This window comes from Balaenoptera physalus (genome assembly GCF_965194825.1).
Source record: "Balaenoptera physalus genome assembly, chromosome: 11".
Classification (NCBI taxonomy): domain Eukaryota; kingdom Metazoa; phylum Chordata; class Mammalia; order Artiodactyla; family Balaenopteridae; genus Balaenoptera; species Balaenoptera physalus.
In genome coordinates, this window is record NC_138896.1 from 71744396 (window position 1) to 71756218 (window position 11823).

The window sequence follows — 11823 nt, forward strand, 5'->3', positions numbered from 1 at the left end:
CAGAGACTCCGCCCTCCCCAAATCAGAGTCGAGACCACACAGGGGGCATTCACACTGGTTTATTGGGGGACTTGCCAGGCTGGGGACTGTTCCATGCACAGGCAGTAATGCGTGCGGGGCGAGGCTGGGGACTGGGGTAGGCCTCGGGTAGGGGTCACTGGCAGGTGTTGTAGATCTGGACCTGCAAGTTGATGGCTTGAAGCACACTGCGCATCCTGGCCTCCAGCCCGTCCAGCTGAGCCGCTTTGCCTTCCAGCGCCCGCTCGTTCTCCTCATAAGTGCCTTCCAGCTCTAGGAGAGACAGGTCTCAGATGAAGGGTCCTTCTCCCAGAGTCCCACATCTCTGGCGTCCCATCCTCACCTTGCAGCCGCTGCAGCTTGTCTTGAGCAGCCTGCAACAAGCCGCGAGCCTCATCCCGCAGTTGTTCTGCCCGTGCCTGCGCAGCCAGCACACCCTGGGCCTTGCGCTCAGCCAGGGCCCTCACTGTCTGGTACTGGTCACCTAGTGGGCCCTTCAGCAGCTGCGGATATAGAGGTCCGGGGCAGGGTGGTGGCCCAGTGGAGGCCCAGCCTCTACCCCCACCCCTTCCAACTGGCTCTGCCTCAACCCACCTGTTCAGCTTCCCGGGCACGACCCTGGGCACTGCCAGCTGTTTCTTCAGCACTAGAGGCTGCCAGGCTAGTCCCTGCTCGCTTCAATTTCAGAGCCTCCAGGAGACCATCCAATTGCTGAGCCCGCTCACCTGCAGAGCTCAATGCCTTCTCTGTACCTGCCATCCTCTCCTGCACCTGCCACGGGTGGGCCTAGGGTTAAACAGGTTTATGCAGCATGCTCATAACCTTGCCCCACTGATGTCCCAGGGAGACCACACCTGGTGCAGGGTCTGCTCTGTGTCCTGTGTGTCAACCACTGCCCCCTGGATGGCACCCTGAGCAGCACCCTGTGCCCGCTGGGCCTCCTCCAGCGCTGCCTGTACTGTCTCTGCCTTCTGTTTCTCACCCTCAGCCCGGCTCCTGGAGAAGAGAGGGAATCAGGGCCTGCAAGTATCAGAACCAGGTGTCAAGGATGGGGTCCAAGGTTGGGGTCAGACCGTGCCCGCTGTGCATCCTTCAGTAGCTGCTCTGCCCGATGCACGTCTCCCACAGTACGCGCCAGGATCGTGTCCACGTCTGCCAGGCTCCGGACCCGCTCTGCAATCTCGCCCGCCAAGTGTCGGATCTGCTCAGGTGACGCTGGGATGGAGAGCTCTAGCACCCGGGTGGCCACCATCTCAATGCTATCAGGATCAGCCCCCTCCTCTATGGGGACACAGGCAAGGGCTTAAGGACACAGATTCCCCAGCACGGGCATGGGGACACAGTCTTGGGGTATGGACTCAGGGACCACACATGGGGTATGGATTTGCTAATAGGCATAAGGATGTAACCACAATGACAGGGACTATACATGGGACATAGATTCAGGGTCGTGGACTTGGGGACTACAAATGGGCACGGCCTCAGGGTCCAGACACCCTGAGCCCTTGCCCATCTGTGGTCACAAACACAGGTACAGTGCAGGCCCTGACCCAAGTATGAACACAGACACGGGGGAAACACCACATGGCCTGGGCCACAAGGGAGGCTCACGGCTGAGGAAGTCCTTCACACTCTGGATAAGTTCCCGCAGTTCCTGGTTGGCCTGTTCCACCTGTCCCCTGGAAGCATTAGCCTTGTCCAGGGCTGCCTGGGCCCGCTGCTGTGCCTCGCCTGCCTGCCGACGGGTCTCGGCTACCTGGCTGAGGATGCCACCACCTTCTGCCAATGCCCGCTGCAGTTCTGCCTGTGTGTGGCGGGCCCGACCCAGCGCCAGATCCGCCATGGCTGCTGCCCCACTGCAGCTGAGGCCCCCACAACGGGGCTGCCCATCCTCGTCCCGACAGCCGGCACCCCCGCAAGGGCTCGTAGCACAGGGTGCATCTCCCGGGGACCCACACACCTGCCAGGCACAGAACAAGTCAGGGCTTGGGGGAAGGAACAGCCACACCCATATGTCCCACCTGACACTTGTGCCTCACCAGTTCATTTATGCCTGTCAGGCTCAGGGCATGGGTACGGGCAGAGAGCTCGCCCAGTGCCTGCTGGTTGGCCATGTGCTTGCGGTTGAAGTCCTTCCTCCGGGCACCCATCAGCACCTCTGTCCGGTGCCGTGTGCCTGCTGAGTTGCTCACAGGGCTGGGCACTGTTAGGGCTGACATGTTGGCACGACGTTCTGCCTCTGCAGACAGGCTGTGGGCATGGCGGATGCTGTCATAGGCACCTAAGTCGGGCAAAGGCAGGCAGTCAGCTGAAGATCAACCCTGATCCACACGCCTAGTTGGCCAACAACTCACCCAGGAAGTTTGAATGCTTGAGCAGGTCCAGATGCTGGTCAAGCTGCCGCAGTGTGAGATTAAGTGCAAGCCCGTCTCGCTCTAGACTGCTTAGTGCATGGTTGGCATTGAAATTCTTGTCCTGCACATCTGTGAGCTCTGCTTCCAGCTGGGTCAGGTGCTCAGTGGCCTCCCCAATTTCATGCCTGCATGAGGTGATGGAGAGATGTTATTTATAGAGACTTCAGCCCTAATGCATCGGGCCTCTGCCCCATCCCACCATGTATCCTCAGGCCCGTCCGCACCGCAACTCCTCTGTGGTCTCCACGAGCTGTGCAGTGGAGGCAGCTGAGGCGTTACGGGCACCCACAATCCCTTGCACAGTGCCCAGCTTCTCCTGCATTTGCCAGAAGCTGCTCTCAAAGGCACCCAGCACACCCGTCTGCTGCAGCTCCTGCGCCCACTGCTCCAGGCGCCGTGTACGAGCAGCCAGGTCCTGTACCACACGGTCCCAGTCTCCGAAGCACGCGTGGCAGGGGTGGCAGGCAGGAAAGACACCCGAGAAGCCACGGGCACACTGGTCACAGCGCACGCCAGACATGCCCAGGCGGCAGCTGCAGTGGCCTGTGGAACGGTGACACTGAGGTGTGTCTATCCCACGAGGGTCACAATCACAGGCTGCAGGAAAAGGGCAGACCACAGAGTTAGGGTGCCAGTGGGGCATCCTGGGAAGTCCCCCATCCACCCTGGCCCCACGAGCCCCCTTACCGCGGCACTGCAACCCAGGGTCTCCCCAGTGGAGCTCCTGGCACTCAGAACAGGTTCGCCCACCGAAGCCAGCACGGCAGTGGCACTGTCCTGTGAACTAGAGTGGGAACAGGGCAGAAGTCAGTCAGAGGCTGAACCCTCAAGACGTGAGGCAGGCAGCTGGCCCCATCTCCCCAGGGATCCACAGGAAGGTCCCATACCTCATTGCAGGTGGGGCCTCTGGCTCGGCTTGGGTGGCAGGCACAGGGCTGGCAGCCATGGCCACTGGTAAGGTTCCAGAAGTTGGGGGCACAGCGGTCACAGCTAGGGCCCTGGACATTGGGGAGGCATGGGCACTGCCCACTGCTTGGGTCACAGTTGCACCGGTCAGTGGATGGGCACTGCTGGGGATCTGTGCCCAGCAGGTTGCAGGTGCAGCCTATGCCAGCCAAGATGAGCACACTGGTTAAGGGGAGCTGGAGCAGGGAGCCCCACCTCAGCCATCCCCTCCATACCCACACTCACGGTGACAGCTCTGTCGGGCAGCCTGCCCATGGAAGCCAGGCTTGCAGTGGGCACAGTGCGGCCCCTCTGTGTGGTGTAAGCAGCGCAGGCATTGCCCCGAGTGGGGGTCACAGGCATCAGGGTCCATGGGGTCAATGTTACCACTGCATTCGCATGGTTGGCACTGGCCGCCTGGCCTTGATGGGTCCCCAAAGTGCCCAGGGGCACAAGCTTCGCACCGCAGCCCTGCCCACGGTCAGGGGAAGGCGTGAGTGCTCAGCCTAGCTGCCCCACCCTGATCCCACGCCTGTACCTTACCCGCTCACCTGTATAGCCTGCCCTGCAGTGGCACACGATCTGCTGGGAGTACCCATCCCGATGGCAAGAAGTAGCAAAGTGCCGCCGGCTCCCGGGGCCTTCAGGGCAGGGACAGGGCCGGCACTGGCCCCCATATGGCAGCCGTGGGTCCCCATGGAAGCCAGCAATGCACCTGCAGGGAGAAGGAGGAAGAGCTGTGTCATCCCTGAGCAGCCCGCCCACCCACCAGCTCACTCATAGCTGCTTCAGGCTCACCTTTCACAGTGCTCACCCCCTGTGTGGTCACGGCAGCCCAGGCAAGCGCCTGTGTGAGGGTCACATTCGTCTGCATGCCCGTTGCAGACACACGGCCGGCAGTTAGGGAATCCCCACTGGCCACGCTGGCAGCGGTCGCAGCGAAGCCCAAATGCACCAGTTCGGCAGGGGCATTGCCCATTGGTTGCTTCACACAGGCCGCTGAGTGCCCCCTCAGGGCTGCACTGGCAGGCTGGGGGCAAGGCAGAGGCTGAGCCAGGGAGAGGGTTTGAGGGGAGTTTGGGTGAGGTCACGGTAGAAGGTCAGGGAATGGAAGAGAACTGCAAGTGACCAGGGCTGAGAGTATGGGGTCCAAAGCAGAGTTGGAAGAAGGAAGAAGCAGAGCCAGAGGAAGGAGGGAGAACAGTAGTGGCAGCGGGGCAGAGGTGGGGGCGATGTGTAGAGAGAAGAACAGGGGGACAAAGGGGCAGGTGAATACCTTGACAGCCTGTGGGGCCAAAGCCATAGTAGCCAGGGGCACAGAGGTCACAGTGGTGCCCAACCACTGCAGATTTGCACAGGCACTGACCGCCATGGGGGTTGCACTCAGAGCTCAGTGAGCCCTGGGGGTCACACTGACAGGCTGTGGGGAGAGGGGACAGGGCAGGTCAAGCTGAGCCCACACACCTCCGCCCCACCAGCCAAACCACAGACACTCACGCAGGGCTCCATTGTAGACCAGTGTGGACAGGCTGATGAGGAGGGGGGCGCAGGCCTCAGAGGGAGGGGTCTTGCTGGGCACCAGACCCTCCTCATGGCAGCGGTAGTGTTCAAAGGTGGCACGGCGCTCCAGAGAAGCTGCATCACCCCCACTAAACATCTCCAGCACCAGGACACGGGGCAGCAGCACCAGCTTAAGAGATGAGCAAGGAAGAATGAAGTTCAGACCCAGGACCATGTTGGAACTGCCAAGACACTAAGCTTAGCACTGCCACCACTACAGGACCCATCCCACAGGCCCTGCCATCTTGGTTGGTGTGGGAAGAGGGAACTGTTCACCGAGTCAATGAGCAGGCTGGGTCCAGAATAGGGGGCCTCAGGCTGGGCACCTCCTCCTGTTCGCACCAGCTTGAGATGCAGCTTGTAGGAGATGCCAGGCTCAAGGCAGACAGGTCTGGGAAACACCATGTACCTGAGGTAGGCGAGGACAGGTATGGGGTCACCCAGGGTTCACGTATCCATCATCTTGGACCTCCCCACCCCACACACAGCAACCAAATCATTGGCCAAGAAAGATACTATGGCTGGACCAGGCCAAAAACAGCTGGACAGCCTGACGGAGAATCTCTACAGAAGATTCCCATAAATGTGCCTTCACTGGAATCATCACCTGTGCAGACAGTCTTGCTGAAAACACTCCATACAGCCTTGCAACCCCAGAGCATTTCGCTGGCACAAATGCTTCCCAATTTTCCCTCAATGCCCTTTTTATGCTTCCTCCAACCTCGACATCCAGCCTCCAATCGTGGCTCCTCTTCACCAAGACTGCATCACCTCCCCTCACCCCAGGTCATTCCCATCAGCCTGCAAACCCATACTAGGGTTCTTTTATCCCCACTGAAAAAAATCTTTGCTCAAGATTCGAGTCTCTCCCTGGCTGCTGCTTTGTCTTTGCTCTCCTGACCAACAAACCCCTAAAATTTAACTGTAGTCACTGCCTCCACTCTCTAGCCTCCCACTCCAGAGGAGCTTTTGCCCCCGCCAGCATGCCATATAGTCAGCCTGTTCCAAGGTCACCAGTGACCTCCATTTAGCCAAACCCAGCGGCCACTCCTGTATTCTTATCTGCTCCAGCGTCCAGCAGCATGCAGTGAGATCAGTGCGCCTTCCTTCCTGAGATGCTCTTCTCTTGGCTTCTGGGACCTTGTCCAGACTCCTGATTTCTCCCCATCCCCCAGCTACTCCCTATCTACTGGGCTCTAACACTAGAGTACCCCAAAGCTTGGTTCTGCTCCTCCTTCCTTTCTCTGGTCATTTAATCTAGATCCACCTCTTTAGGGACAAGTCCCAAACTTACATCTCCAAGCTGAGCCCTCCAGTAATTCCAGACACAGAAATCCAACCACCCACTGGCCTTGTCCCCCATGTCTAAGCATCTCAGAACTGCTCCTTCCTATGTCGCCATCTCAGCGAAGAGCACATGCCATCCAGATGCCCAAGCCCGAAACCCTAGAGTCACCTTTCCACTTTTTCTCCCTTTCCTAAGCCATCAGCTCCTCCACTGGAACCCTCTGGAAACTTCCTTTTCTCGCCACCTCAACTGCTACACCTGTGTCCAGCCCACTGTCACTCAGCTAACTCAACAGCTGCCAGCAGATCTCCCAGCTTCCACCTTGGCCCCTTAGGTCTATTCTCCTCTCAGAAACTAGAGGAATCTTTGCTAAACATAAGTCACAGTTGGCAAAATGTCTATTATGGGTACAGCCAGGTTCATTATGCTATTCTCTGCTACTATGTATTTTTATTTTTACATGATAAAAAGTTAAGAAGAAAGTGATGAAAAAAGATACAGGAAACAAATACTACCCAAAATATAATAAAGCCTTAGTCAGACCAGTTACATCCCCACTCAGAGTACTCTGACACCCTCCCTTCCCCCCAAGGGCACTACCTATCCTGACAATCAATGGACTCCCCTTATTTCCTGCCTTGGCCTCTGGAACTTAGACCCCTGAAGGAGCAGGTCTTGTTCTGTCTACATCCTTCCTCTGACCAGTGCCATGCCCAGCAGCAGCTGGCAAACAGTACGCAGGAGGAGGAGGCACTTGAAGGAAGGAACAGATGAATGAGCAGGGGGGTCTTCCAAGTGCCCTGCAGGGAGCTTAGGGCTGACCCACAACCCCCCACAGTTGTAGGTGCTACCATTAGTGTCCTCACCTGGTGCCTGGTCGCAGAGTCCCTGGGATGTGATCATCCTTGGGCAGCACGTGCCCACATGGGCTGTGGGCAGATACAGGCCCTGGGCGCTGCACAGTCAGTTCCATCTCTGCCCATTGCTCAGGTACCTGGGGGAATGGGGTGATGGAGGAGATGCTCCCACACCCAGAGGGTCAGCTCTGGGTTAGGTGTCACAAGGTCTGACCTGGGGCTCCAAGCGCAGTAGCAGGTCATAGTCCATGGCTCTTGGTACAGAGGCCACCAGGAACTCCAGTGCCTGGCCTTCCCGCAGCCTAACAAAGCCTGGGCCAGTCCAAGACGGAATCCCCCCAGGGGTCACCAGGCGCGCCACCACATCAGGTACCTGGGAAGCAATGCAGCTGGGGGTGCAGGCTCAGGCAAGGCACTGCCTCTTTTGCCACAGCCTGTCCCCAAACCCCAGCTCTCTGTTGAGGCCCTGCCTGAGGCGGACACCCTCCCTACACCAGGCACCACCCATAACCCTGCCTCTCCAGCCATAGTTCCACCCATGCCCTGTCCTTCAACAGTGCCCCCCTACCTGCCCCTGGGCTTCCTCAGCCTCCCAAGTTAGGTGGTCAAGGAAGGGCCGGAAGTAACCAGGCTGCACCTGCTCACAGCGTCGCCCCACCATGTTCTGGCGGCAGCGGCACTGACCTGTGGCCTCATTGCACCTGGGGAACACATGGTTACTCAAGAAGGATCCCCTTTCCCGCCCAGGATCTTTTCCCACCCCTCCCAGGGCCCCTTATACAGTACTCACTGGGGATCCAGGGCACCACCGACATCGCAGGCACATGGACGGCAGCCAAGTAGGTCGTGGCTCAGGCCCCAGTGGCCAGGCTGGGGGAGAAGAGGTTGCTGAGGGCCAGAAATAGACCCCCGTCTCTGCCCAACAGGGAATCCAATGATGGCTCTCAGCCTCTACCACCCCTTGGGGAAAGCATGGCCCCCGACCACTGGCTCCCACCCTTGACCTCCCAGACCTGAGGCCTCTCAACCAGGATCGGACCCAAAGCCCTCAGCGCCCACCCAGTGGGGCAGGGACACCACTCCCAGCCTTATCCTCTGAGGATAAGTGCAGAACTCCAGCCCCTCCAGTCGCACCAGGCAGCGGTTGCAGCCACGTCCAGTCACTAGACGCTTGCAGAAACAGGCTCCACTGTTGCGGTCACAAGGGGTGCCCCCCGGCACTGTGCCCCGTGTATCACACTGACATTCTGCGGAGAAGGAGACCCATCAGCACTCTGGGGAGCTGGGGCAGTGCTCGTGTCCAGTTGGGTCCAGAGTAAGAGGTCAAGGGTTAAGGTCAACACAGGAGTTAGGACAGGAAGCACATACGCTGGCAGCCTAGAGGGTCACTGGCACTGAGCCCAAAGAAGCCATCACGGCACCGCTGGCAGCGAGAGCCCACCACATGTTCTTTGCAGCGACACTGGCCCGAGACCAGCCCCAGTGCAGGATCATCATGGGGATCACAGCGACCACCGTCTTGGGAACCCATGGGGTCACAGTCACAGGCTGAGAGCACAAAGAAGTGTAGGGTTACCCTATGCCAACTAGCCCAGCACCAGTCATCTCTCAAGCCCCCACCCTAGATTCCCAGTCTGGCTCCACCCTCTATCCCCCCACCCCAAATCCCTGCAACCTGGACAGCAGTCTGGCACTTCAGCTCATACCCCAGGATCAGCCTTCCCTCTCCCATGTCCAATTCCAGCCTTACAGTGGCACACGGCTGGGTCTCGCAGGTCCTTGGTTGGGTCACGGTAGAAGAAGGGTCGGCAGAGCTCACACTGGCGCCCAGCTGTGTTGTGCTGACACCCATCACACACACCTCCACTCACGTTGCCAGATGCCAGGTATATGGCCATGTCGAAGTGGCAGCTGTAGGTATGCCCGTGGCACTCACACTCTTGGGAGAGGGGAGGGAAGAGCAGGGCAAAGGCCACTTGAGGGACCATGTCCTGAGGGTAAGGGGCTTAGGGGCCCCCAGTGCCACCTTAGGTCCCTGCCACAGGCCAGAATTTGTGGGTGGGGGTTCAGGGACTTTAAGGCTTCAGCATCATACTGGGCCCCTAACCAGAGCAGACTGTGGCAGAGGGTTGAGGGAGTCCCCAGGGGCATCAAGACCAGGATACCCTTCAGGCACAGCCTAGGTGTTAGGGGCTTAACCAACCAGCTCTAGGTTCTGCCCAGGGCACAGCCAGGCCACAGAGTCCTGGGGCTATGAGGGCCGGGGTCTCACTCACTCCTGCAGGCGTGACTGTGGCCGTCCTCAGCCGGATGCCAGGGCAGATCATGATAGAAATCCTGACACTGCTCACAGTTGAAGCCACGAGTGTTGTGTTTGCAGATGCAGGCCCCATGAACCTAGCAGGGTGGGTAGGCAAGTGGTCAGCACTGTCCAGCCATGCCTGCCCCTTCCACCAGCCCTACTCCAGCCAGCTGAAGACCCTCACCATGCCCTCAGCATGGGCTGGTGCCCCTGGGGCGGGTGCACACTGTGAGGCGTGTCCATAGCAGAAGCAGTTGCCACGCACAACCAGCTCGTACAGGGCATAATAGTACTTCTCGCGGATCTCCCGCCGTGGGTCAAGCAGGTTGTCCCCAAGCGTGTGTAGCCGTGTCAGGTTCACCCGTAGGTTGGTGATCTTTAGCAAATCTAAGTGGGGGAAAGGGGTTGGGGGCCAGCTGTCCAGGCAGGCTCTTGCTGCCCCATGCCCACCCAGGAGCTGAAGCTGCCAAGGTCACCTTGGGAGACCTCCTGTCTACAGCTGTATGAGCTAAATTGGACTTGGCACCTGCCCTAGGAAGCACCCAGAATAGCTACTGAGGCCCCAGATAGTCACCAGCCGGACGCTGGGACTGCGCCAGCCTCAAAGAATGGAACACTCACTCTGGATCCATGGGCTATAGGGGTCTGGAATAGGGATTGCAGGGTCCAGCACACGATAGATGACCTGGGAGGGCATAGAGTCATTAGAGACACTGGACCTGCCTTATGCCCATCGTGCCCCCTTTCTGCCCCAAGCCCAGATCCCAGCCCTCACCTCGCCTTCAGTGGATGGCTCAATCTCCGAATAGCGTGACTCACAGACTACGTCATCCCAGTGCCGTGGTGGGGCCAGTGGGACTCCTGGGAAGTCAGCCCCACAGTCATAGGAGAAATATCTGTACACGTGCCAGGTGCGTCCAAAGTCTGCTGAGCGCTCCACCAGCATGGCAGCAGGGCGAAACGTCTGGGTGGGGAGCATGGCTGATCAGTGGGCACTAGGACCCAAGTCCAGCCCAGGCCCATCAAGAGCCCTGCCCAGCTGGGGCCTGCCCTCAAGCAGCTCACAGACAGGTGGAGGTGACCAGGGGAAGCCAAGCAAGGATCAGGAAGGGAAGCCACCTCTAGTGGGGAGACTCAGCGGTCACGGGGCCCAGGGAGGCAGCGCCTGACCCAGCCTGGGATTGAGGCAGCGTGTACAAAGGCCTGGAGCGGGGAGGCAACAGAAGGTGTGGGAGGTGAAAGAGCCTCCCATCCAGCCAGGGCACAGCATATGAGCACAGGGAGGCTGGGCTGAAGAGCTGGGACTCTGTTCAGGGGCAATGGGGAGCCAAGCAGGGTGCTTCAAGCAGGCTCCCAGACACACGGGCACCTTGAAGGTCATAATGAGGTGCGTGAAATGGAACTCAGCCTCCAAGTCCAGCTGGATGGTGACCACGGGGACACCTGGGGCAGGAGTCGGAGGTCAGGGACTTGAGGCTACTTGGTAGACAGCCCTGCTCACCCATACCTCACCCACAGCCTCACCATTCTCTGACTGCCACCAGGCTGCCCGGCGCTGTGGTGCGAAGCTGGTAACTACATTCTGGATGCGATGGCTGTTTGGGTTGTCTCTAGCAGAGAAGGGGCGCCGGGAGTCACACAGGAAGCATTTCTTCTCGTCCTGGGTCGGGTCAGGGTCAGGGTCAGGATCAGCGTTAGTGCCTCAGCCAGTGCCGGCACCACCCTGACTCAGCCCCCCACCTCAACTCCAACCACACCTGCAGGTGACTGACGATGCAGTAGGGCTGGGGCCCGTGCAAGCCACAGGTGGATGAGGCGGTCAGTCTGTCAGCACGGCCCACCAGCAGGTCCCCTGTGGCGGGGTAGCAGCTTCCCCGCGAACAGCCTGGCACATCCGGGGCCGGGGCCTGGGCCAGGGCGGTGGCCAGCACTGGGAACAGGGCGTCAGCTGGTTCTGCTGCGCTCCCACCCCGTAGCCCCAGAGCCAGCTACCCCAGGACCCACCATCACATCCCGCAACCCCCAGGCCTTCACCAGGCCCTCTCACCGCTCAGCAGCAGGCCCAGTAGAAGCTGCCAGGACCCAGGCTGTCCCCGCAGGTCCCTTCCTTGTTCCCCTGCGGCCCGCTCCATCCTGAAGAGGAGAGGAATCAGGATGAGGGGGGGATGAGAGGTCTGGGGCCCATGCCCATCTATCTCCTCCCTTGGGGTCCCGTGTTGACTCTGCCTGTGTGGGTCGTTGGCCGATTCCCCACTCGGTCCTCTGTCTGTCCAGCGGTCCCTCCACTAGCTCGGAGTCCGGAGACTTTGAGCAAAGTTGGGAAGTATGGCAGGAAGCAAAGCACGGAGCGGATCTCGGGCAGGAGCACAACATCGTGCAGAAACCCCCACCTCTCTGGAAACGACCCTCACTCTAGAAACTAGACACAGGCTGGCTCAC

The 11823-nt window shown here is 59.6% G+C and overlaps 1 protein-coding gene across 2 annotated transcripts; it reads right to left on the reverse strand.

The window, feature by feature from the left end:
* Nucleotides 1-43: 43 nt before the first annotated feature.
* On the reverse strand, nucleotides 44-11747 carry LAMB2 (laminin subunit beta 2). 2 transcript variants are annotated; one of them, XM_082413601.1, is made up of 33 exons: nucleotides 11611-11747; nucleotides 11432-11517; nucleotides 11142-11314; nucleotides 10909-11044; nucleotides 10754-10827; nucleotides 10160-10348; nucleotides 10006-10069; nucleotides 9569-9771; nucleotides 9359-9479; nucleotides 8833-9021; nucleotides 8451-8630; nucleotides 8217-8329; nucleotides 7873-7952; nucleotides 7651-7783; nucleotides 7297-7455; nucleotides 7092-7219; nucleotides 5214-5346; nucleotides 4875-5067; nucleotides 4654-4797; nucleotides 4176-4407; nucleotides 3929-4092; nucleotides 3624-3848; nucleotides 3320-3537; nucleotides 3120-3216; nucleotides 2657-3029; nucleotides 2373-2557; nucleotides 2058-2299; nucleotides 1630-1978; nucleotides 1092-1299; nucleotides 873-1014; nucleotides 613-789; nucleotides 362-521; nucleotides 44-291 (listed from the first exon to the last, which is right to left on the reverse strand). In XM_082413601.1, the coding sequence occupies exons 2-33, from the start codon at nucleotides 11514-11516 to the stop codon at nucleotides 155-157; spliced, it is 5406 nt and encodes a 1801-aa protein (XP_082269727.1). In that variant the 5' UTR covers nucleotide 11517; nucleotides 11611-11747; the 3' UTR covers nucleotides 44-154. The 2 variants fall into 2 exon arrangements, with proteins under 2 accessions (XP_082269727.1, XP_082269726.1); XM_082413600.1 differs by having other exon boundaries at nucleotides 4176-4425.
* Nucleotides 11748-11823: the final 76 nt, after the last annotated feature.

Coding starts and splice junctions, on each gene's coding strand:
- LAMB2 (XM_082413600.1), bottom strand. CDS start 11,516: ATGGAGCGGGCCGCAGGGGAACAAGGAAGGGACCTGCGGGGACAGCCT. Junction 8,330..8,450: donor TGACCCTCTAGGCTGCCAGC/GTATGTGCTTCC, acceptor CCTTCTCCGCAG/AATGTCAGTGTGATACACGG. Junction 3,538..3,623: donor TGCCCGACAGAGCTGTCACC/GTGAGTGTGGGT, acceptor TGGCTGGCATAG/GCTGCACCTGCAACCTGCTG.